Here is a 26,294-nt window from a genome sequence, read left to right as displayed (position 1 = left end):
AGAGAATTCAAAAGTAAAAAGGGAACTAAAGTAAATAAAATTTAAAGTCCCTTCCAACCCAGTTCTCTGGGAACCCATAATGTGTTCAACAAAAACAGAGTAGGATTAAGTCACATCTCACATGGAATCATTAATTTGCATGAAAGAGTAGAATGGTCAGAAACTTAATTCTGGGTCTGGTGGATCTAGATTCAAATCCTGCTCTGTGCTACCTCGTAGGCAGTTTATTTAACCTCACTGAGCTTCAGTTTCCTAATGTGTGAAGTATGAGTGTTGTGAACATCGAGCCTGATAATGTAGATCAAAAGATCTTAATGCAGTCTCTGATGCATGGGAAGCTTTCAAAACGGTAGCCATTAGAAACCAATATTAAAACACACTATAACTTAAACTAGCACAACCAGCCTTATTTTCAGTCTTAGAGCCATTTGAACATTCTATCAGGTCTCTACCACTGTCACAAGTGGAAGGATTAAAAACAAATGATAACAATAACAACAAAAACCCATAAATCTATGTCTAGACAAGCTTCATGGGCAGTATGTGAGTGACTTACATAATGTTGGCTGCCACTGCGCAGCTTGAAATGATGATCATCATGGTTGCCTGGATCTGGTAATTGGGGTACAGCAAGCGTTCACACGCCAGGTACACCAACACACCAGTCAGCACCCAGATGCATAGGATGGACAGCAGGGCACCAAGGATCTCTAGGGATTCAAGCACAGAGACACCCATACACAGAGTTTGTAAATCACCTTAACCTCCCCAAGAGTCATAAGACATTACTGCTCTCCCCTCTCCCCCAATTGAAAAAAAGCTTCACACTAGTTCACTCAGTGATTCACAAAGCAAAAGTTTGGATGGATTTTAGCACTAAGATGAGACGCTTTAATTTTGCATTCATAAAACGCCAGCATGCGAGTTCATTATGCTCCATATTACTAAGTAATTTTCAGCAAATTTTTAAAGCATATTAACTGCTGCCTGCCCTTGCTGTTTTCCTGAGGTATTTTAATTTAAACAGGTGCTAAAATGATTGAAACTTATTAGGGATGAAATAATGAAACCCAAAAATAAAATGTGTTTAGAAACTCTTAATTTTGCCATAAAACATTTACAACCTACCCATTATCGGTGCCTTCTGTAGAATAAAACAGTAAAAAGGGAGGACTTCAGAGGCTTAATGAAAATGAGTTTCATTTGCCAACGCAACGTATTATAAACACAGAGGCAAACTCAATGGTATATTAACACTCTAACTGCATTTTACAAGCCAGCGTAAGGAAAAGAAGTATCAAAATGGAGGCATTTACATGAATATTTAAAGATGAGATAGTGTTCAATCTGCTGGCAGTGTCAAGTACGTTTGCTCACTTAGGAATTCTTACACCTCACCTTGATCTTTTACTCAACGTTGTGGATAGGTTCTAAAAGCCTACAACGGTCTAGAAACATTCTGTGAACCAGTGGTCGGCCCATTCACAATTTTGACCCTCCTCCTTTTAAAGCAGAACAACATAACATATTATTTCCTAGACTTCATGATTTTTACCGTATCCACATGCCACCTGTTTTATGAGCCACTTAACATTCTCCTTATTTTTTAACTGAGGGGTGGTTGATATACAATGTTACATGTTTTGGGTGTACAAGATAGTGATTCACAATTTTTAAAGGTTATGTTCCATTTGTAGTTATTATAAAATATTGGCTATGTTCCCTGTGTTATATGATATATCCTTGTAGACTATTTATTTTATATGTGATAGTTTGCACCTCTTAATCCCCTACTTTGCCCCTCCCCCCTTCCCTCTCCTCACTGGTACTCACTAGTTTGTTTTCTACTTCTATGAGTCTATTTCTATTTTGTTATATTTACTAGCTTGTTATATTTTTTAGATTCCATATATAAGTGATATCATACAGTATTTGTCTTTGTCTGACTTATTTCATTTAGCCTAATACCCTTCAAGTCCATTGATGTTGCAAATGGCAAAATTTTGTTCTTTTTCATGGCTGAGTAGTATTCCACCGTGTGTGTGTGTGTGTGTGTGTGTGTGTGTGTGTGTGTGTATCACATCTTTATCTAGTCATCTGTTGATGGACACTTAGCTTGCTTCCATATCTCAGCTATTGTAAATAATGCTGCTATGAATATTGGGGTGCATGAATTAACATTCTCTTTAAATAAACTCATTTTTATACTTAGCTTCTTCCTAAACATAGTTATCCATGAAATTACATGTTTGATGTGCTCTTTGATCTTCACCTATATGTCTGTAGAGGTGCTGCCTAGTACGGTAGCCGTCAATCACACGTGGCTATTTAAGTTTAAAGTAAGTAATATTAAAAATCCAGTTCTTCAGTAGCACTGGCCACATTTTACTATCCATTCTACAACGTTTCCCTTGAAGCAGAGAGTTCTATTGAACAGCACTGGTCTTCTGGTTTGTCAATGCTCATGGACTTTTGTGGCCAGGGTGAGAATGTTCAGATAGTATTTTACATTCTATGTTTACAAAATGGCTTTGACCCATGGTATCAGAAAGGGTAAAGTACATGTGAAAATTTGTGCAGATAAATAACAAGTGCTCAGCCAGAGGTATATGTCTTCCAAGTGTAGCACCTTTTTGGGGACTAAAAAGCATCTTCAGATCACATTGTCACCAGCTCTTTATATTGATGTTGACTGCCTTCTGTCTCTCTCTCTCTGAATGTAAAGGAAAGGCATTTCAAAGCACCCACTTTGATAAATTGTTTGGTATGAAATTAGAATTTCCTATTATTCTAAGCTTGAAAAACTACAGTCTGCAGTTGTCAGTCTTCAAACCATGGTGTGTGTTGAGCAGCACCTTTCGGTGAAGGCTGGAGTGTTAGCATGTTGGCCAGAGCTCTACCCTCAGACCTCCTTCACATTGATTTTTCTCAACCAGGATGAAAACATGGAATTGTAATTCTTTGTTCACATGATTTGCACATTCAGCCAGAAGCTCCTCCAGCTGATATGAGGAATAATACAGAGGAGGAGAAGTAGACTGGCGGTATGTGTGTTGGAATGAGGAGTGGATTGTAAAAATAAGCCAAAGTAAAAATTTCCCAGAGAGTAAACCCTCATCATACTTGGGGCCCTTCCTACAAAGAGTAAGTAGTCACTCTGTGAAAGAACCAGATCGAAGAAGAGAGGAAAAGTCAACTTTCATTCCCTCCTCTTCCCATTCCTCCTCCTTTTCTTGTTGTTGATGGCTGATTGAACACGGTATCCAGCCAAGCCATTCACTGAAAGGCCTAATGCTGTATGAGCAGTGAGATCCAAATTCTACTCCCCTCTCCCTGATCAGAAGCTCTTCAATCTCTCCAACTCTCTTGGGCTCTCTGTGCCTTACTTTGCAAAATGGCAGAAGCTTTACCCTGCCCTCTCTCTCAGATGCAGAGTAATTTCATGAATAATATCATGGCTGTTACCATATACTGAGATTCTCGAGCTGGGATGATTGGTAAAATGCTGTGTGTGTTCCTGTTGTCCCGTTGGAGTAGAGGTAATGCCATTAATCTGCTGTTAGCTGAATTAGCATTGAGAACCCACATTCCCACGTTCACATCTATTTTACTCTGTGCATCAGAGATGTGCCTCTAAGGGATTTTCATACAGGGCTTTGTTTTGTCCCTTCCATTTTTATCCTTGGTTTGACTCTGCAGCACTACTCCATGCTAATGCTCAGTTGATGTACTGTACCTGCTCGGTGCCATCCAAATGTTAGCCGCTTGGAGGGGGGCTTCGACGACAGCCACAAGGAGAAGAGACTGAGCAGGAAACCAGTCAGGTCAATTGAGAGATGGGCAGCGTCTGTGAGGACAGCGAGACTCCCAGCAATGCGCCCACCTAGGGGGTGCAGAGTGGTAATGGGATTAAGGCCCCAGAGTGCAACTTGATTCACGTGCGTACTCACCAGGGTTGGTGGACATGCCACAGACTCACAGAACTGAAGACGAGAAAGGGTCTTAACGTTGATTTAACCCACCTCTCTTCCCCAAGTTGACAAATACAGAAACAGACACAGAGAGTGGGTAGGATTTGAACATGTAGAAATGAATTGCACAAGAGAGGCTCTTCCAAGGAGAACTAAGGGACAGAGATTAGGAAGTGTGGGGGCACATTTGAAGAACATCCCAGTTAGACTGAGGCATAAGGATTCAAAAAGGGGAATACAGAAAGATGAGGCTGCAGAGGTAAAAGCCAGGATGGAAAGGCTCTCCAGGCTGAGGACGCAGGATTTGCCCGTAAACCAGGTGGCACAGTCTGGCCCACTGATGTACTTTTATTTGACTTGTAATTTTACCATAGTCTTCACCACTTCCTTCTGCTCCACTAACTTATGTTGTCCACCTGGGTCTGAGATCCCTGTTACGAATAGGGGGCAGCAGTAAGAAGGGCAGGCACCTTCCAGTGAGATTCTTGAATGCAGCGACAATCCAATAAAGCATAGGAAGAGAACCCAAGCCATGGGAGACCTGCCGTGTTTTTCTCTCCATTTGCCGTGTTCCCTCTACTTCTGTCTATTTCTCCTTTGAGAAAAGACCTCCAACCTCCAAAATAGAAGTTAAAGGACAACCTTGTCTTTTCCTTCTCGAGCAGGGCTTGCTGTCTGGGAGCAGTGACAGTTATTGCTCTTACTCCGTCTTCCCGGCAGAGAGCCTCTGCTGACTGATGCGTCCTCCCCAGAGCTGTTTATTGCCTTGTGTGCTGCACAGCGATGGGGACTGTCAGTCGTCAGCCCCCCGTCATCAGGCTCACCTTGTCTCAACTAATGATTAAAAAGAATTACATACAAGGTCCATAATTGCAATAACGCCCGCAGATCGCTGGCTGTTGCTGTAGTTAATAACTGGTTTGTCGAAGTTTAATGGTCTGAAGCAAAGCAGTCTTCAAGCTTGTTACTGAGCTGTCAGTGCAAACACTGAAATGATTCATTAGCCAAAAAGCAACATTTTGCTAACCTTCCAATTATCCTCTAATGTTGCTCTATCTGCCAAACTCGGGCCTGAGAATAAAGCTGTGTTAATAATGCATTATTTCTTGCCCGGAAAATGACTCCATGCAGATAAGCAGCATGCTGCCATCTTAGCAATGAAGGATGGCGAGGATTCTGTGGGCTGGGCTAAAACTGTGCTCAAGTCAAGGAATTGAAGTCCTATAAGGGTCCTTCAACAGGCTCAGCCGAGTCAGGAGGTGACTGAGACAGAAAAAGGGCTTGCTTTGGAAAAAGCATGTCTGTATGGAGACCCGGGGGCTGAGAACCGTTTTGCAACCGTCCGAGCTACTTATGAGAACAATCTAGAAAACCATGGGCAATCACGCTGAATCCTACGGAGCAAATGGTTTTTAAGAGGTAGTTTGCGAGTGAACTTGCATTTACTTCTGAAAGCATGGGGTATTATTGACAATTAATCCCATCATCCAGCTGGGGTTTATTGAGCCCTCACTGTGCACGGTGCAGGGATGGGTATGCAAAGATAAACAAAGTTAAACAAACCGCAGTCCCTCTCTTCAGTGATCTCATTGTCTAGCACTCCCCGTACGGAAGACATGCGGAATGGGCCAGGGGATCAGAAAGCCACTCTTGCTGGGAGCATGAGAGAGGAGTAAGAGTTAGCTAGAAAAGGAGGATTTCTCAGGAAGAAATAAGAGCAGGAACAAAACCACAGAGAAATGAAAGAACATGGCACCTTTGGGGGAAAGTAGGAGGTGTGGAGTTTTGGAGAAATAATAGGAAACGAGACTGGAAAGGTAGCTTGGGGACCCTCGTGTAGGGTGTCAGACATCATGCAAAAGGATTTGAACATTATCCTAGAGGATAGAGGAATCTATTTAAGACTCTGAGGCAAGGTCATGACATGTTCTGATTTGTATTTAAGGGAGAGATCTTTGCCAGCTATAGGGAGGATGATTCTGAGCAAGGAGAAGCTGGAGGGTAAGGCACTGGGAACAGCCAAAGGAAACTGCGAATAAAGCCATGAAATAAGACAGTAACAGTCACAGTTCTCGTTACTTGGGAAAGCGTGGAGAGGGATGCACTTACAGCAAGGTAGGAGAGGCACTAAGGACTAAGTCCTGGAAACAGACTCTTCTCGGGGCCTGTGGGGTGAAGATGACAGCAGGAAGGGGGCCCCTTGGACCTGGGGCTCATGTTCACCTCAGCTTTGGAGAGCTGGTGTTAAGTACATGGGACGTTTTCTGTGGAGAACAGACACATGCTGCCAGGATTGAGAGAAGTAGGTGTTCCTCTGCCAGCAGTGTCTTGTGTCCCATTACTGGACAACCCCAGGGTATGCTATTAATTTGCTTTTTAAAAATTCCAGAGTTGTTTCATGAATAACATTTCTATATCCTATAACGTGCCATGTCAAAAACTCATGGAGTGGTTTGTCAACAATCATTTAAAACACCACAGTTTGCATTGGTATGTTTTGACCTTCTTCCATTTTTAATACCAGGAACCTCAAAAAATAGAAGTAGCCTAAGCCACTGAGACACCCTGGCTTTAGTGCAAAATATATACCCTTATAGTAAAGCTTGTGGTTATCCCACTGCCCAGCTAATAGCTTTCTCTGACTCAGAGAAAATTAGTTTTACTCTGAGATACTTAGCATCTTCCCAGCCTGCCCCCAGCCCTGTTTTCCCACTTAGCAACCTGGCGCTTCCTCCATCCTTGCTTAGCTCTGAATAGTCCTGCTTCAGAATGTCTTCCACTGACCACTCTCATTTTCTTCCACAAATGGCCATACTTGAGCTTATTTTGTGAGTTCTCAGTGTCCGTATGTCTGTCCTCTTAAAGAGGGATGCATATTTACATTTGCAGTGTAGCTCCTCTTTAGGGCCTTTCTACAATTAGGAATTTGCACAAGCAATCAGAAAATGTCCCAACCCAGTAGGTTCAAAGGCCCATTAACAGTGGACACGTTGAGGCTTACAGCCTTCTCTAATTCCTTCCTCCTGTCTGCTCTGCACCCTGTGGAGAATTTTCTCTCTAAACACAGCTCTCTGACCTGGTTCTTTCCTATTATATATGTCAGTTACTCCCCAAGGCCTACAGAATAAATCCGGATTCCCCAGCCACGCCTCACAGTCCTTCTAGAACCCTCAGCCACCATTCTAGTTTTATTCTCCATTAACCGTGTTTTACCCCACACCACTGCCTTAGGTTCTTTCAGCTGTAAGTCATAAATGCCCAACAAAAACTAGCTTAAATGGCAGGAAAATGATAATTTATTGGCTCAAATAACAGAGCAAATCTGGGTAGGTACAGCCTAATCCTAAGGTTTAAAAGATGTTGCTGGAGCTCTGCTCTGTCTCCAACTATTGCTATTAATTTTCCTTCTGAAGACAGACTTCCTCCTCCTCTTTAAGAAAGGCCTCTGGAAGCTCTGGATTTAAATCATTGCAGCATAGTATTTTAAAGAAAAGAGGGAGTATTTTTTCCCCCAGCCTCCCTATATAAAGATCCAGGCTGGTAATCCAGTTTGGCATCTCACACCAGGCCATGCTAATGACCATAAGGCATGTGGGCCAGGAGGATCAGAACTGCGACCCGCATAATGAGGATGAGAAAGCCTGCTCAACAGGCAATACCCATCCACTCCAAACAGTGGCACCCAGATGTGGCTACACATCAGAATTACTTGAATTGCTTTCAGATTTCCTGTCCTGTTGCAGACCTAGCCACTCAAATTCTTTCCAGGCAAGGCTGATTTTCACTGCCTCCTGGACCACATTTAAGCCCCTCCATCTGAAAGGCCCTTCTCATCTCCCTCTTAGCAACCTCTCAATTCCTACTCATCCTTCAAGGCTTTGCCCAAATCCCATGTTCTGCAGGAGGACCTCTCAGATTCCCCAAAGTGATCTGAGAATAATAATTGCTTGCATGGTCAAAAATGGCTTTAGGGAGGACTTGAGCTATGGGTTGGGGTCTTGAATGATGGTCAGGGCTTTGATGAGTATGGGGAATGGGAGGGTGTTTGCATATAAATCAAAAGGCATCAGCAAAAGCGACAGAGGCCATAAGGTGCAATGATTATTTTGCATTGAATGAATAAATAGTTGAAACAGAATTTGAGTCATGTAGGGAAGTAGTAAAAGGAAAAGGTTGATAGTTGGTTTGGCAGCCAGATGGTGGAATAACTTGAAAGCCAAAGTAAGAATTTTTCATTTTGTCCAGGACAGCAGAGCTTTCCAATATATTGATCTCTTTTCACTTGGGGCAGCCTAGCACAGAGAAGTGGGGCCTAGCACAGAGAAGGTCCCTGGACCAGCCTCTTTCTGCTACCAGCATACTTGTCAGCTTACCCCTGCACCCAGTAAAATTTCCTATGCTGGCTACAATGGGGAAGAGGTTGTGAAGCACTGAGCTAGGCAAAGGTGAACTGCTGAGGAATTCTGAAGACACAGTGAACATGATGACAGCAATGTTTTAGGGAGATTAGCTCAATATCAATACAGCTCCATTTCCAAATGATTTTCTGTCAGTATCTGTTTAATTCCTTTCCTGACAACATCGCTTTCTTCTGACTCTTAAAGTCAGTTTATATATGTATTTAAAGACTCCATTGCTGGAATAACCCAATTAATTTTGATTGCTTGCTATTACAGTGCAAAAGTATAGCTTAGCAGATTCTCCTTCAATCTCAGATTATTATTAATCTGTCACTCTTTTGGGGTAATAAAAAGAAAATGAAGCCAAAATATTGGTAACAGAGTATAGCAAGTAATAGTGGCAAGAGTGGTGCTATATGCCCAGGAGCTTACAATGTTCTTTTTTATTTTTTTGGTTAAAATCAGTTACAACTAAGATAACACTGAATAACAAATCCTTTAGATTAAATTCATAGTTGTACATAGTTTTATCTGTAGTAAAAAGAAAGGGTACAAATATATTAAATAAAGATGTAATTGAAGATATTGAAGTATGTGTTATCACTACAGCTCTAACAAAAGAAAGCTGGAGGAAGTAAAAACATTTCTTAAAGCCAAAATTATGAATTAGAAAACAAGAAAAATTTAAATAATGCTATATTCCAGAAAATGTACAATATAATATATGAATAAAATAAATAAGTATCTACCAAGTTAAATCAAGGAAAAGATGCAAAAAACATATAAACAATATTAAAATGAGAAAGGAGCCAGAATAAATAAGAGGAGACTGCCTGTCTGAGACGATCACGTTCCATTGTATGATAATAAACTTGACAATTTCAGTGAGATGAATGACTTTGGAAATTTATAAATAACCAAAATTTACTCAAAAGATAGAAATTTTGAGTATGTCCATGAATGAAGAAGCTAAAATATATCAAAAGATTATATCCAAGAATGTCTCTGAAGCCAGACAATTTACCAAGGAGTTCTTAAAAAGAAAGAATAATTACAATATTGTGTGAACTGTTTTAGTTTTTTTAAGAAAAAGGAAATTGCAAAAACTAAACATTTCATTTTAATATGCATAACTCTGATTCAAAAACCTAGAAAAATCACTCCAAAACAGAAAACTCTAGTTAAATTTCAGTGATCAAAAAAGCTATAGAAATCCTAACAAAAATATTAGTGACTCAAATTAAGCAATGCATTTGAACGACTGGCCGAACACAGCCAAGCTGGGAGGCACCACAGTGAGAACCTAAGACCAGCTCTGGAAATCAGACCGCCTGCCCACTTACAGGGATGTAACTGAAGCAGAGCGCTTTACTTTTTATGCCTCAGGTTTCTGGTCTATAAAGTGCAATTCATAATGGGACCTACCTCTCAGGAATTTCATCAGAATGAAGTAAAGTGATACATGGAAGCCACTCATCACAGTTCCCGGCACATAATAAGCATTAAATAAATATTAGCTGTTGTCACATAACGTCAGAAATGCATCATAATCTCTTAATATACATATCAACGATGGGTCAAAAAGTTTTAAAATAGAATGAATTTAAAAGGTTTTTGATAAAAATCAACAGTCATCCTTGATTGTTTGTTAACCACTAAAAAACTAGGACAAGGAGAATACTTCATTAGCATAATAAATATATTTAACCCCTCAGGACAACTAAATAATTGAACATATGATTTGATTTAGCATCTTATTTAAGATGATAAAAATATGAAAAATACGAGATATAACTATTGAAAGCAAGAAGAAATGTAGATTTTTGGTATAAGAGAGAGTTATCTTCTGGCATGGGGAGGGGGGATGAGAGAGGAACAAGGAAAATTAACTGAGCTGCACTTGCAGTGACAATAGTTCACATATAATGTTGAGTACCAAATGAATATACAAAATGGAAACTTTCCAAAATACAAAAAGTAACCATCTAGAAAACAAGACATGAGAAAAGAAAGACCCCACTCACCTCTGGAAAGAATAAGACAAACACATGACATAACTATAAGTAACTCTAGCAAGAAATGGGTTGTCCCTGTGTTAAAACAAACAACCTAAAAGCACAAAACCTTGTTGACAGATGTACAGTATTTGGATAAATGGAGAAACATACCATATTCCTGGAAGGGAAAACTGAGTATTTTAAGGAGACTTGTGTTTCTAAATTAATTTATGTACCAATAAAATCATAATTAGATTTTGGAGGAAACTGAGCAAAATGATTCTCATGTTTAATTAGAATAATAAACAGGAATGAACAGCCTTTACCTTCTTTTCTGTTAAGCTAAGCATAATGAGGAGAGAACAACAGATATTATAACATGTAAATATACATTAATTAAACATATTACTACTGACAGAGACCAGCAACACAGATCAATAAAAACACTTTAGAATCTAGCCCTATTATTTATAAAAACTTGATAAATGATAAAACTAACATGGAGAAAAATCAATGGAGGAAATAATTAATTATTCCATAAATGATGCTGAAATCTTGTTAGCTATTTTGAAGGAGAATTTTCAGTCCTTAGAGCATATATAATTTAACATTGACTTAAAATTAATTGTAAAGAACTGAACAACAACAAAATGATAATTATCTTCTCAGTAGATAGAGAAGGCTTACTAAGCATTAAATAGTGAAAGAGTAGTAAAAGAAATCAACTCAAAATGAAATGTTTGATAGAATTACCTATGTAAAGTTTGAAACTTCTCTAAGTCAAACCAAAAATTGAACGAAAATTTTAAAATAAACAATAAACTAGAATAGTATTTATATACAAATTTAACAAAAGTTTAATATCCTAACTATATAAAGAGCTCCCAGTGATCAATATAGAGAATTACAAATTGTTTAAAAAAACAAGTGAGCAATAGATATTAAAAGGCAAATAGGAAACGTGTTAACAGAAATACAGATCTCTAATAAGCATGCAAGTAGTATTCTAACAGTAACAATTAAAGTAATGTGTATGAAAATAAAGCATATTCATCTTTACATTAACAAAGATTTTTAAAAGATGAAAATAAGTTTGGAGAGAGAATCACCCTCTTTGTGAAGCTGGCAGACATAGGAATTTTCAAGCTTTCTGGATAGCAGTTTGGCATGTGCATAAAAAAGGAATAAAAATATTCATGTCCTTTAACCAATTATTTCCACTTATAAGAATCTCTTTGAAGAGATTAACCAGAAAAGCAGGCAGAGTTTTATTCAAGATTTTTCATTGCAGCATTGCCCATAAGCAGGAAAAACTCTCTGAATTTCTAACAATAGAAAGATGGTTATGTAAATCACAGTGGAGCATATTATAGAATATTGTTCAGGCATAAAACTCTTTTTAAAGAGTATTTGATGGCCTGGCCAAAAGCGTTCAGTATGCTCTCAATTATGTTTAAAAAAAAAAAAAAACCTTGTGAGCTATGAATAGAAAATATATTGTACAAAAATACTTCATAGTGTTATTGGAGATTATCACTCAAATGGAGGAATTGTGACAAATTTTATTTTGTTTCCTTCTATTTTCCAACTTATCTACAATGAGCATATTGTTACTATATATATACAGAAAATACTCAATCGTTTTTTAAAAAGAACTTAGGTAACCCTCCCATAACAATGCAAGGTTTTGTTGGTTTACTTGTTTAATCAGAGAAGTCTTGAGAAATACTCACCCACAACCTCTGCAATCATGAAAAAGAAGCATATTCCTGAAGCAGCACAGAGTTTCCACTTGGCTTGGACTTGCTCCTTCGCCCTGTTCCCCGTGGCCTTGGAGTTGCTGTGGCAGTGATGGATGGCTCCTGATTCCCGCTCCTCTGGCTTCTCTCCAGGATGTTGATCTTTATTCAAGGGTTTCTGCTGGAGTTCCACGCTGTGGATGAGTTTGACAGAAGCAAGACGTGAACGCGGTTGCAAACCAGCATCCCACTGACAGCCCTTTCCATTCTCAGAACTGCGAGGATGGCATTTGCTGACTAGCTAGGACCCTACCAGACCCAGCTCCTTCTACAAGAAGTATTAAGTGTAAGGAGCAAGCAAGACGTTTCCTCCTGAATTCTCAACTACTAAAAAGTTTTGCTCCTACTTAGTCAAGCTCTTATTCAGTCCATACAACCAGTGATTAAGAGATGGCAAAGGAAAAGGAGAAAGGAGGCAGATACACTTTGGTGCATTTCCTTCCCCGTTACTTCACTTTGAAAAGATTCTGGACATTGTGCTACAAGTTAAAATGGGGGCAGTAATGAGGTTGTTATCATCAATGAGTAATGTGTGTATGAGCCAGCCTGGTGCTTCAGATACTCACTACTGGATGCCATCACTCTCCCTTTCTTCTCCACAGCAACACTGCTAATAGATCTTAGCACTTTTTCCCTGCTGAGTCCACATGGACCCTGAGAAACCTTCTTAACACAGCTTTGCGGAAATCTCAACCGATCTATCAGAGTTGTAATGAGAGTGAAACCTACTTATGCTTCCAAAAGCGGGCAGTGCATGTTAGTTCTGTTCAAATATAAAGCATTGTTAGAGCCATTTATAGAAATACAGAATTTCACAGATGGAAGGATTGTAGATAATATTTAGTCCAACCCCATGGTTTCCTACCTGAAGTAATTAAGGTTCAGAGAGGTGAAGTAATTGCCTGAGGTCAAATAGCCAAGAGATGGCAGAGCTGGGATTCCAGGCCTAGTGTTTTTCCACTGTGGCCACACTGCATCCCTACCTAAACGTCAGTATACCAAAAACCAGTTTTTACTGATGCAATGATCGTGAACATTTGTATTTTTAAATAAACGTGTTAGAAGACAGTAATATGATTCTTAGAATTAGCAATTTTGCATTCATGGCTTTAAAAGATACAAAAAGGAAACAAATTAGCCTCCACTTGAAGAGTTACATCATTTGTCTTAATCACCATCTAGAAAAAGAACTGATAGTTTTGGCTTAAATGATGATTATTATTACAACTCTAACTATGATAATATTGGTTTTTTTCCTGAATAAAATGACATATATTCATTATAGAAAATCGGGAATTACAGAGAAGCACAAAGCAGAGAGAACTCTTGAGAGACAACTGTCATTGATGGCTTGTTTAGCTTTGTAACATATAAACCTACTTTTTAAACTTAGAGTCCACATTAATTAGGATGTTTTTGATTGCAAGTACAGGAAACAAAGCTCGTGCTGAATAAATTAATAAATGGGAATTGATGGTTCTGCAAGTGAAAATATCTTGAGGTATCAGCTTCAGCCTGGTTTATCGAAGCTCCAAGGCCATTGCCCTGCAGTTCTCAACAGCTCTGCAGCCTTATGCTGGTTGTCCTTGTGCAGTGGAATGAAAATCAGAGCTACGTATTTGGTTTTTTCTGTACAAGAAGAGAGAGAGTGGTCATTCTCCCAAGTGGTAAACAAGAGTCCTGAGTTACATGTTGATTTGGCCAACCTCTCTAGCCAGGGGAATGTGGATGGGCGAATTGGCATAGACCTTGTTACAGTCAGAGATGGGCTAAACCCCACCACACTGATTCCTGGAGCTGAGAGTGGGGTAAGTGCTACCCACATCACATGGCTGCAACTCAGTGGGGATGGGCGGAATGGATTGTGGATGAAATGACAGTGTCACAATAGGATTCTACCAAAGACCCAGCTTTGGAATCTAATTTTTAGCTGTATGTGTTGTTAGCATTTCCTCAATTTATTAAATACTCTACATCATTATTTTAACAAATAGGGAGCATTATATTTAGTATAGATATGTCACACATTTAGTATAGATATTCAGTATTTTCTATTATTGAACCATTGACTTTTTTCTAGGTATTTGCTTATATAAACCACTGTGATTCATATCCTTAATCTTTGCTCAGTATCTTATTATTTACTTACAATGTAATCCTGAAAGAGAAATTACTTGGCTAAAGAGTGTCTATATTTTTAAGGATTTTTATGTATATTGCTAAGTTGGCCTCAGATTGTTTTTACCAGTGATGTTAATAGCACTCAGGATTTTGAGCAGTTCCAAACAATCTTCATATTAGAATAAGAACCATTTAGCAAGAAGCACATTGGGTACTTATATCTATAAATTTTCACCTTTGTCATGTGATATATACCCTGATAATAAACAACCATATAATGCAGTGGTGTTGGTCACCAATGACCATCGACTCAGAGGAGCTGGAGATCTAATAAAGGATGGTGGTTTCCTTTTTTCTTGTGCCGGGAAGGACAGGGTCTCCAAGTGTTCTGGCGTTGTTCATATAACCAGCGGTTTACTGTGGTCACATGAAGCTTTACTCTGTTTTCTATTTTTCATGAATCTCATGGGCAGAGAAAACCAGGTAGTAAGCGACCAGGAGAGAGAACTCATCCTGGAGCAGTTTAGAAGGCAGACCAAGGCAGGAATCCCACCAGGGGCACAGCCTATAGGCAATGCCACAAGAGGAAAAGTGCAAGAAACCTGGCCAATTTTTATTTTTAAATCCTGCTACCTTGTCCTAGACCTAAGAATAACCAACATGGATGCACTCTGAGCCAAGACTATTCCTTGAAGCACTCTTTGAGCCGAGATTTTTCCTTGAAGCACTAAGCGAGAAATCCAAAAGCAGGACTGAAATTGGATGCAGTGTGTTCATAGGTGAGTTTTAGGGGAAGAGGCAGGAGTCCCCCATCTTCACGGGGCTCCCCAAAGGGTCTGTGATTCAAAAAGAAGTTAAAAACCAAAGTTAAAATATATTCCTTGTCATCTCATAAGAGCAAAGTGGTCTAAGTGTCTCTAGATGCAATATAGGCTCTTGATCTGAAAAGCGATGCAAATTCTAAGAAGAATTTTAAAAAGAAGATTCTGAAAAACAAATGCTAGATTGCTTCAAACATGAAATGTGATTTACTGTCAAAGAATAAATCACCAGATTCCCATGCATTCAAACACGGTCAGGGATTTGAAAAGCAGGAACAATAGGCCAGAGCAAAGAAACTTACTGCAGCATCAGCGAGAAAAAAAAGGGAGGGAGAAACAGAGAAGAAAAATAGGGAAATATTAGAAAATTTGATGTCAGTAGCCTAGAACTTTGAGTTCATCTCTTAAAATAGGAATTAGAAAATGGAGCTTTATTTTGTAATCTTGAAGAAGAATTTATTTTATTTTTAGTTTGCATCTTAGTTTTGTTTGGTGGTAGAAGTCAAAACCCTTTGTTTCTATGTCTGCTTTTTATTCCCAAATACTACTCCATTGTATGAATATACAACATTTGATGGACATTTAGGTTACTTACATTTTTCAGCTATTATGAATCATGCTGTTTGAAAATTTATATACAAGGTTTTGTGGAAGTATGTTTTCATTTCTATTGTTTTCCTATCTGTGAAATATCGATCTCATATACTGAGTTGAAGAATGCTCACTTTTCTTTTATGTTCTGGAAGAACTGATATTAATTCTAGTTTACGTATTTGGTAGAAATCAATAGTGAGACAGTTTGGCTTAGGATTTTCTTTGTGTGAAGTTTTTTATTTTTTAATTAAATCTCTTATTGTAGGTCTGCTCAGATTTTCAATATTTTCTCTTGAGTTAGTTTGGAAGTTGATATCTGTGAATTTTTCTATTTCATCTAAGATTATGGATTTTACTGTATGCAATTTATCTTTAAATCAGCTAAAGAAAAGAGAAGGGTAAACATGCTGTCTTTTATAATTACCTACATAGTTACCTTTACTGGTGCTATTTGGTTTTTGTGTATTGATTCAAGTTAATGTCTGTTGTCATTTGTTTTACGCCTGAAAATTTTCCTTTACTGTTACTTGTAAGGTGAGTCTGCTAGCAAAAAGTTCTCTCAGTTTTTGACTATTAGGGAATTTCTTTATTTCACCTTCATTTTAGAAAAATAGTTCTGCTGGGTAAAAGTTGATTGGTTGGCAAGGTCGATTTGTTTCTTCCTTTAGCACCTTGAATATGTTATCCCATTGCCTTCCAGCCTCCTTTGTTTCTGATAGAAGTCAGTTCTTAATCTTACTGAGAAACTCTTGTTCATCATGGATCTTTTTTTTCTCTTACAGCTTTCAAGATTTTCTCTGTGTGTTTTGCTTTTAATATTTTGACCATGATCTGTCAGAGTGTAGATCTGTTTGCCTTGATTCTTGTTAGAGTTTGTTGACTATCATGGATGTATAAGTTAATAGTTTCACCAATTTTGGAAATTTTCAGCCATTGTTCCTTTGAATATTTTTCTGCTCCTTCTCCCCTTCCTGTCTTTCTGGTACTTCCATTATGTATATGTTAGGACATCTAATTATGTACCACATTTCTCTGAGGCTCTGTTAATTTTTATCCATTCCTTTTTCCCTCTGTTGTTTATGTTGCATGATATCCACTGATCTATCTTCACATTCATTGATTCTTCCTTCTGCCAGCTCATATCTACTGCAGAGTCCCTTTGTTTCACTTATTGTGCTTTTCAACTTCAGAATTTGGTTTTTTTAAAATACTTTCTATTTTTACTAATGCTCTCTCTTTAATGAGACATTGTCATTGTGCCTATCTTTAATTCTTTAAAGATGATTTTCTTTAATTCTTTGAACCTATTTATAATAGCTGCTTTAAAATCTTTGAATGCTAAGTCCAACATCTGAGCCCTCTCAAAGACAGTTTCCTATTACTTGCTCTTTTTACTGCTTGTTGATTTTTCTTTCCTGTTTCTTTGCATGTCTTGTCATATTTTGCTGGAAACTGGGTGTTTTAGATAATATATTGTAGCAGTTCTGGATGCTGATCCCCAAATGTTATTGTTGCTCCTTACTTGTTTGGTTTTTAATTTGTTTAGTGAATTGGCTTGTGTAGTTCAATGGAGTATTTCCTTTGACTTTCCCTGCTTCTGCAGCCTCTGTTGTCATTCCTCAGAGTACAGCCTTGGGCATGTGCATAATCATCCTTACTTCCCCCCCCACCCCCTTGCCCAGGGATGGTGATCATTTTAATCATGTTTGCTTTGACTGTCTCTTTCCATGGTATCACTCTTAAGCTCTGGCTGCTCTGCCTGTATTGGTATCACACCCAGCTGTTGTCCTCAATCACTTGTTGATTACACTAATATTTTCAGCAGTACCCTGAGGCATAAATTACTCTACAATTCGACCCAGTTAAAGTTGAACTCTGTATTAGTCTGCTTAAGCTTCTATAATACTACAGACTGAGTAGCTTTAACAACAGAAATGTATTTTTCCATAGTTCTGAAGGCTAGAAATTCATGATTAAGGTGCTGAAAAATTTGGTTTCCAGTGAGCTCTCTCTTCCTGGCTTGTAGATGGCTGTCCTCTTGTTACGTCCTCACATAGTACAGAGAGAGATCTCTGGCATCTCTTCCCTCTTTAATAAAGGTATCAGTTCTATCATATCAGAGCTCCACCCTAATTACAGCATTTAATCTTGATCACCTCTTTAAAGGCCCTGTCACTGATACAGTCACATGGGAATTAGAGCTTTAGCATATGAATTTACAGAGGTAATATTTTAGGCTAATCTTTTGGCTTGTGCCAACTCCAGGAGGGTTCTTTTTACCTCTGTCTTTCCCTGGCTGTCTCTGTTAAACTTCTAGCTGGTCTACCATTTAGAGTGTTGCTCTGATGAAGCAACTAGTCTACTCTTGATTGCTTAACAGCAAAATCTTCATTGTTTTTGACAGTGCCTTTATGCTTGAAATACCCCATATTCTGCTCCAAATAAACTTTTCACTGATATATCATCAGTCTTCTAATGGAGAGATACTCTCTGTTCTTATAGCCTGCTTCTCCCGTGTGTAGAACCTCTGCATCACTGCACCAAAACTGAAAGAAGGAACAGCGACCCACTTATCCTGGAATGATCCCTCTGCTCTGTAAGTGGGTGCTGAAGAACCTCACCCTATGTGTGAGCTAGGGCAGGGATGTTCAGGACCTAACTGCTCCTAGACTATGACTAGGGATTGGGTGAAAAGGGGGACCATGTCTTCATTGGATAAAGGTTCTACAGTATGGAGCTGCGGCAATGAGAGATTTCAACAGCCCTTTTCTCTAGGGGTAAACGGTAGCCCTCAATTGGGAGCTGAGGGGAGAGTGAGTCCTGTTTTTTGGCCACATCTTCCCAGAGTAGAACTTCCATCACAACAAGCTTGGAGGAGAAGGAGGTTAGTGGAGCAAGTGGCTCAAATTCCACAGACTCTCATTTCTTACTGAGATTTGGTAGATTTTCTTGAATAAACAGTTCTCAATTTGCTGTATGCCCTTAAGACAGTTTCCAGGGACTAAACTGTTAAGAGTTTTTTTTAAATATAATTTTTATCAGTAAAATGGTTGTTTCATTAGGGAAGGAAGTCCACTGAGCTCCTCACACCACCATTCCAGAAGTCCTGCCATTCTGCACACACACACACACACACACACACACTCACACGCACACACTCGCACAAACACACACACTCACACACACACACACACTCACACACACACACTCACACACACACTCACACACACACACACACTCACACACACACACTCACACACACACACACTCACACACACTCACACACACACTCACACACACACACACTCACACACACTCACACACACTCACACACACACACTCACACACACACACACACACACGCACACACTCACACGCACACACACTCACACACACACACACACTCACACACACACACACACACTCACACACTTTGAGGCTTCACATTGAAAAGATTCCAGTCGTCTGTTCCTGCCATCTGGCCCTGCCCTCACATTCCCTGCACTGCTCTGACATATGACTTGGGAAAAAGAGAAGCTTATTCCCAGCACCAAGAAAACCCTACTGAGTGTGCAGGTCAGCTTTCTACAAAGCTTTCTACAAAGGTCAGGTTTATGCAGAGCCCCAAAGGTTAGGGCTCATAGTAGCAAATGGATATGGAAATTGAGGGGAAGAGATACATGAAAACAGTAGTGTTCATAGCACCCACAGGGTCCAATATAACTACTTCTTGTGGAAAAATATCTCTAAAGACAATGTTCAACAATTCCTGTCATGCTCTATGTATATGCCAGCAAGAGGATGAAGTTTTCTACGAAAGAGAACAAAATACATGAGAAAGGAGATTGGGAGAGGTGAGGAAAAGAGGTGAATTAGTGAGGGAATCAAGGTATGTACGACCTCAGGACAATAGATTAGGGACCCAGAAGGCCAGTTGGTGAAAGCGTGTCTGCAGGAGAGGTGGTGGCTGGGGGTTGAGGGAACAGAATTCAGGAACAGAGGGCATAGGTCCACATCCCAACACTGCCGTAATTAGACATCCAACTTTATGAATGACATTCATTCTCTCTGGAATTCAGTTTCCTAACTGGCAAAATGAGGGATCAAGATAAATGATTTCATCAAGGTTCAATTGTTCTTATTTAGAAAAAAAAAATAAAAATGAGTTCAACCGTTTTTATCATCACCATATCCTGAAAACCATACCCATTTATGACATGAATAAGATCCTGTGACCATAAACAGCTGTCTTTGTTTGTATAACAGCGTGCTAATGGTCTATTTTAATGAGAAGAGAAGTATGATTATTTTAATAATGTAGAGATACTCTATTAATAGTGTCCATAGTGTTATCAGTCTGTGGTTCAAAATTTCTGCCTAACCTAACATGAGGCTTTGCTTTTTATGATCTCAGTACATCACATCTCATATTATTTTCTAAGAAAAATAATTCTTACAACATGAGATAATAGATGTGCTAGACTCTTTGTCATATATATTTTTAAGCAGAGTTACAAATATCCTAAGGAAAAGTCTCTTTGCAGTTGCTGAAACATTTGATGCTATCAAACACAGTGTCACCACTCTTTGGAATATTGATTTGGTTTCAGGAAACAAAAACATTATACATATTATTAATGGGTAAATATTGTCTTATTCTGCTCCTAACATGAATTTATTTCAGATTTTCATTCATTTAATCTATGCATACTAAGTTTGTTTTTCTTTGCATGCCACTCTGATTGAATTCCCCAAGTGCACCAAAATCTTATTCCTAAATGTTTCTTTCTTTACCAGGAACTTACTTAGTCAGGAAAACTTTTCCTAACCCTACTTCCTATGAAGGGTTTCCCTAACCTTACTCTAACTCCTTTTTAAAATTTTTCAGTTCTCAGCCTATCACTTCTGAAAGCTTTCTCTGACTCCCAAAGTCCAGCTAAGACCTAGGGTCCTTTGAGGGAACCTTCTTATTGTATGACCCCAGAATAACACACATGCTGTTTTGTGATTGCCTCTTTCTTTTATGCATTCCACATCACATTCAGAGTTTCAAGAGGACAGAGATCTGGGACTAGGAATGTTTCCATCTCCATTATATATCCAGGCATGTTCAATCAGTAATGGCTAAATAAGGGGGAAATGAGTGAATATGCACAGGGCACTGTGGGAGATAGTAAGAAGAACTAGGGCTATGTAGAACATAAAACTCAGCTATATTTATTACGGGTGTGTATGTTTGCTAATGGTGATATATAATTAAGAAAATAGCAGTTGACTTAAGATCCATGTAATCACAAATCTGCCACATAGTTGACAAGTCTTAATTCTTTCTAAATATAATTTAATTTAATTTACTATCTATCTTAAAAGTGGGAATAATTGAGGAAAAGAAAAGTAAGCACATTAAATTATATATGTCAGTTTTTTAGAAGAAAATCTACAGGTGAAAAATATATTACTAAAATGTGTCCTTCACGGACTCAGGATATTTAAGGAATCAAATCAACTAAACAGAGGATTGCATTTTTCAGGATATGAATTATACAAGTCGGTCAACAGTTTATAAAATTTTACAAAATGCCCCCTAGTTGGAACAGCAGAAGTTTCTGAAGCAGTAGGATCTAGGGGCTTATTGAATATTCAAGACACAGAAACTTGTGAAGCAGAAACAGACGTCTGTTACCTGTCTAGTGTGAAGGCATACATCTTGGTGGCTTTGTCATTCACAAGATAAGTTCTTTCGAGAAACTCCATGGTGGCCGGGATAAGAGCTCTTGCTGTTGTGGTGGTGGTGGCTGCGGCTGCTGCTCTCTAACTCCCTGTCCAGTTTTGGACGCAAAGCAGCCTTACGATTATTCACACAGTTTCCAAAGAAAAAATAACAAGGCTTCCGGGATTACACTAACAAGCCTCCCACATCAGTGTTCTTGGTAGATGTGCTAAAATGATAGCCTCCGTGGACTATCACCTGGCCTCGTTCTCTCACCCACAGAAACTCCTTTCCTAGGGAGACTTGCACGTAGGATCACGTGAAGTGTGTGTGTGTGTGTGTGTGTCTCATGCTGTCTGATTCCATTGCGCTTTCTAAGAGGTAGAGGAGTTCAAGGGTTACCTGCTAATTGCTGATGTAGGCGTTTGTTCTTCAGAGCACACCTGGCTGAGCTGCAAACAGCTACCTTTCTGTCCACTATTATTTTTTCTCTCTTCTTTTCCTTTCCTGTTTTTTTTGTTTGTTTTTTTGTTTGTTTTTTTGGCAGGGGGTGGGGAGGTCTCTCAGCCTAAAAGCCTTTCTCCTGGGATTTAGTTCTAAAATGACCTCTAAGCAGCTATCAAGATTTACTTCTTTTCTCCTAGGACCATTTGGGGATTTCACTGCCGAAGAGAGGACATGGGTCATTAGTTACTGAAGTCTGTAATCTGAAACAGTTCCTGGTGCGGCAGCTTTGAAACCCTTTTTGACAGGCAGGAGAAGGGCAATCTCAGCTTCTAAATAAATAACAGCCCTCGTTCACACAAGAACTGGAATGATCTGTGTTCTTCCTGGCCAGGGCACCCTCTGCTGAGGACAGAAGGCTGGCCCCAGGAGTCCCTACCAGGTAAACCAATCACAACTCTTAGAAACAGAGTCTTCAGAGTTGATCCCGAAAGACCTTCAACCCCCACACTCTTATAGACAGACATTTTATTTCATTACAAAGGACTTTCCTTTCTGTATAAGACAAAGGACGATAGCCCAAGGACAACATTGCCTGGTTACACTGCAGGCATTTACGTGGGGGCCAAAGAGCATCCCAGACCTATACAGATGCACGCAGGGAGGGCAAGTGCCGGGTGAAGAAGAGGGCATAGACCCTCTGCTGCTGCGTCCTCATTTCCTTCTCCCTTCTAATGAGAACACTCAGGAGTGTGGTCCTGGAGTATCCCAGTGGCCCAGCATCTTGGGAATTTGCCCACGCTGCTGAGCAGAGATCTCCCACGATGACCTAATAAAATAAATATTGTCCACTGGATGGAGAGTGGGGGTCAATGGCAACTGAAGTCGGCAGTGAAGGGAGAAGTCACCTTTGGCTGAGAATGAGCATGTCTCGTCTCCTATCATATCTGCTGTGAAGCTGTGCCTCTTGTTTATTTTAAGATTTCAAACACTCTCATCTATAACGTAAATTCTTAGTTCTTTTCATATTGGCTCCATTGCCTCCCTGATTGTTAACATTGCTCTGACAGATGGAAACTGGAGAAATAGCTCTGGAAGGCCATTGTTCCTTGCAGGAGAAATTCTGGGTCTAGTGTTGAAGTATTTCCTTCTCTTGCATCTTTACTCTTAACTTTACAAAATGGTAGGTTATTCTGTGGAGGCAAAAGTAGAAAACCAGAAAAGAATTACTAATCTATCATGTGATGTGTGACCATACTTGCCAGCTTGAATCATTTGTGAGTAGTTTCTAGCACATGTGAGAGAAATAGAAGTCAAGTGAATGTGTGTCAAAAAGTGAAGAAACTGCTTACAGCCAGGCTGAAATCATAAGTGCAAAGAAGAGAAGTGTTATTCAGATGCAGGAAAAAGAATATTTCAACAGGGAAAAAACAATCTGGAAGTCTGAGAACCCACACCACAAGCTTTGTCACTGGGCATATAGATGCACAGACAGATTTATACCTATTTATGATTCTCTGAGTATGAACGTACATACTAGGTTGTTGATGTGAATTATCTGTGAGGTGAGGATGGCGTGAGGATGTGTGAGAAAGGTAGGGTAGGACTGATGGAGACAGGGGAAGGGGAAGATGGGAAAAGAGGGGATGAGGACCCAAGCAAAAAAGGCCAAGAAAAAAATGTATTCTATGATCTCTCCTGTTTATAAGTTGAAGTATATAAAATTGCCATTTTTGTAGACCCAATATGGTCTAAAATCAGTAATTTCATATGATTCTACTTAAATATATATGCACACACATATATATTTATAAAATGTATACATGTACATGTGTGATACATTTAAAAATAAAAAATTGAATGTGCATACTTTAAAAGTATTGGGAAATTAGGTACTATTTTCATCAAAGGTTTGTGAATTTCTGAGTGCTACCTTTGAAGATAACTTTACTATAAATCAAAGTTTCTGGTATTAGCAAAAGAGCAGGGAATGGTAGCTTACAACAAATAAAACTTCTATATTAAAAAAGGAAGTTTTGCTGCTGCAAATTTAGATGTAGATAAATTTATGATCAAGAATTGCGTGCACGTTATGTTATGTAAAATATTCATCCATTGACAACGTTAGCTTATAAACCCCTTTTTAACTGCACCGTCATTCCCCTTCCCTCAATATTCTATCAGCACACAGTTTATGAAAAATTTCCCATCTGCCCCGACTAACCTTTGGCCCACTTTTACATATTCTGCCCACCAAGGGCTAATGGCCCAAATCAGACTCCACATGAGTCACAAAATATGTATTTGGAAAGCAACACAGATCACAAAAGAAAATCCACTATATTGTTGACAGTCGATTTTAGTAGGCATTTTGTTGCTCATCCCAGTTTCCTAGGCAACCGGCTTCCAAACCATCCTGAATTACAGGTTGTCCTCTCCTCCCACTCTCCATCACAAGCTTGTAGCAACTGAAGGGGCGAAATGCAATTTATAACAGTTACCTCTGGGAATAAATATTCTGTCAGCCAGGAAAACGTAACTGACACAACCAAAGGTCTGGTTCTGCTCCGCACAGGTAGCTGTTGTCGGCAACAATTTCTTAATAGGATTTTACAAGCAGTAACTAACGTATGTGCAAAAATAATTCACACAGGTATCTTACACATGGTTTGCTGTTTCACTTGCAGAAGGGATGTGTGCATTTATGTAAAACCATTGTGATCATCCCTACGCACTAAAGTACTGAGTTCTCACGATTTGTGTTCCCAAAATTTAAACTCCTATTTCAGGAATATGTCATGTTATCATTGTTTGTATGTAACAATCCTTTAAAAAGACGTATGCAGATGTGCTTGTTTTCAAATCATAAATGTGGGTTTTCATCCTGTTTGTATCTTTCTCGTTTGTGTGTAGAGGCAGTGGAGTGGAGTGGTTTAATGTATGGGATTTCAAATTGGACAGACTTAGTTTCACTTTCTAGTTTGATCACTTTCTTTCATGTGTGACCTTGAACAAGTTACCTGACCTCTGTGGTTTTCAATTTCTCATCTGTAAAATGGGGACATTAATAGGATCCATCTTATCGAGTTCTTGTGAAGAGTAAATGAGATAATGTGTATTAACTTCTCAGCATGGTATCTGCCATGTCACCAATTTTATGTAGATGTCAGTTGCTATGTACTTGGCCGTGTCTAAGTAAAATACCTTGGCTGTCCCTGAGAAATTGACCTCAGTAGAGGCTAAGAATTACTCAAGAAATGGAAGTAGAGGTTTTTGGAAAGAAGACCTGGGAACTTGAACCCACTATTAGCTGTATGATTTTAAGAAGATGCCTCGAACTCTTTGTGCTCAACTTTCTCAAATAATAGATTTGTGCCTGCCTTAGACTCCCCGCTTAGAGTGCCATTCAGAATAGTGTCCTCAATAAAGAGCACACAACAGGAGAGGAAATGCAGACTCAATCAGTATAATCACCTTCTAAAGATTCTGGATGTATTTATTCCCACACAGACTATAAAGGTATTATTTCCAAGTTAGGTAGCATTTTCTTAGCAAGGTGGCTTTATGGCTATTACTATAGTGTGAGTTTTTCAAAAGTTCCATCCAGGAACTTGTAAACAGAGACATTGGAGATGTAATTGGATTGTATTTTAAAGAATGTTATGAAAATTTCATTTTAATCTAAAGTGAACATGTATAAAACACAAACCATCTCCTGATATGTCATACTTGAAAACGGACTGAAAGCCATCTGAATTTTATTTTCTGATGAGATCTATTTTTTTGGAGGGGGGGACATTTTTATTTTTTTATTGTTAAAGAGATTGAGCTGTAGAAATGTTCCAGCGCAAATGCAACTTGTATCTGTTGAGGAGAGAAAGACCTGAGAAAATATTGATTCTAAAACAATAAAAGAAATATTTTCTTAAGGCTGACAGATGCAAATAAATAAGACAAAATTAAACGGGCAGTGTTTTAGGGAAAAGTATTGGGGTAGGTGATTAAAATATTTGCAAAGTGTGTATTTTATTGCTCAGTCTCCATGTCTCATGCTTTCTTTTCCAAGCATTTTGCAACTTAAGCTAATTAAACCTTAAATGCACCTTCTGAGTTAGATATAGTTGACTGTGTCTTGCAAACTCCAAAGCAGTTTTCTGCTGGCTTCATAGTCTCACTGCGGTATATGTCTCTCTTCTTTATTTATTTATATTGGCAAGCAAGAGAAGGTTCCAAGGACCTAAGCCATGATTTTAAAGCATTAGAATAAAAAAGGCAGACAAAAACATACTTCCTAATATTCCAGCTTCTTGATCCATAAATACGCAGAGCATCACTGAAAACCAAAGCACTGAATTCCTGAATTTAAAAAAAAGAGAGCCCTCTTGGCATCATCTGGAATGCCACCATTTAATTTTCATGAGTAGGGTTTACTTCCCC

At 38.9% G+C, this 26,294-nt stretch overlaps 1 protein-coding gene across 1 annotated transcript in view; it reads right to left on the bottom strand.

Annotated features, from left to right (window-relative positions):
* SLC30A8 (solute carrier family 30 member 8) overlaps positions 1–21,877 on the bottom strand; it is a 38,884-nt gene extending 17,007 nt beyond the window's left edge. The window contains exons 1-4 of the mRNA XM_010972681.3: positions 21,387–21,877; positions 12,102–12,301; positions 3,737–3,883; positions 557–710 (exon numbers count right to left, since the gene is read on the bottom strand). Coding sequence (XP_010970983.1) covers positions 557–710; positions 3,737–3,883; positions 12,102–12,301; positions 21,387–21,457 — 572 coding nt within the window. The 5' untranslated portion in view covers positions 21,458–21,877. The remainder of the gene's footprint in view (positions 1–556; positions 711–3,736; positions 3,884–12,101; positions 12,302–21,386) is intronic.
* Between the last annotated feature and the right edge of the window lie 4,417 nt (positions 21,878–26,294).

This window comes from Camelus bactrianus, chromosome 25 (assembly GCF_048773025.1).
Source record: "Camelus bactrianus isolate YW-2024 breed Bactrian camel chromosome 25, ASM4877302v1, whole genome shotgun sequence".
NCBI lineage: Eukaryota > Metazoa > Chordata > Mammalia > Artiodactyla > Camelidae > Camelus > Camelus bactrianus.
The sequence above is the reverse complement of the archived record's forward strand: the minus strand, read 5'-3'. Positions and strand labels throughout refer to the sequence as shown.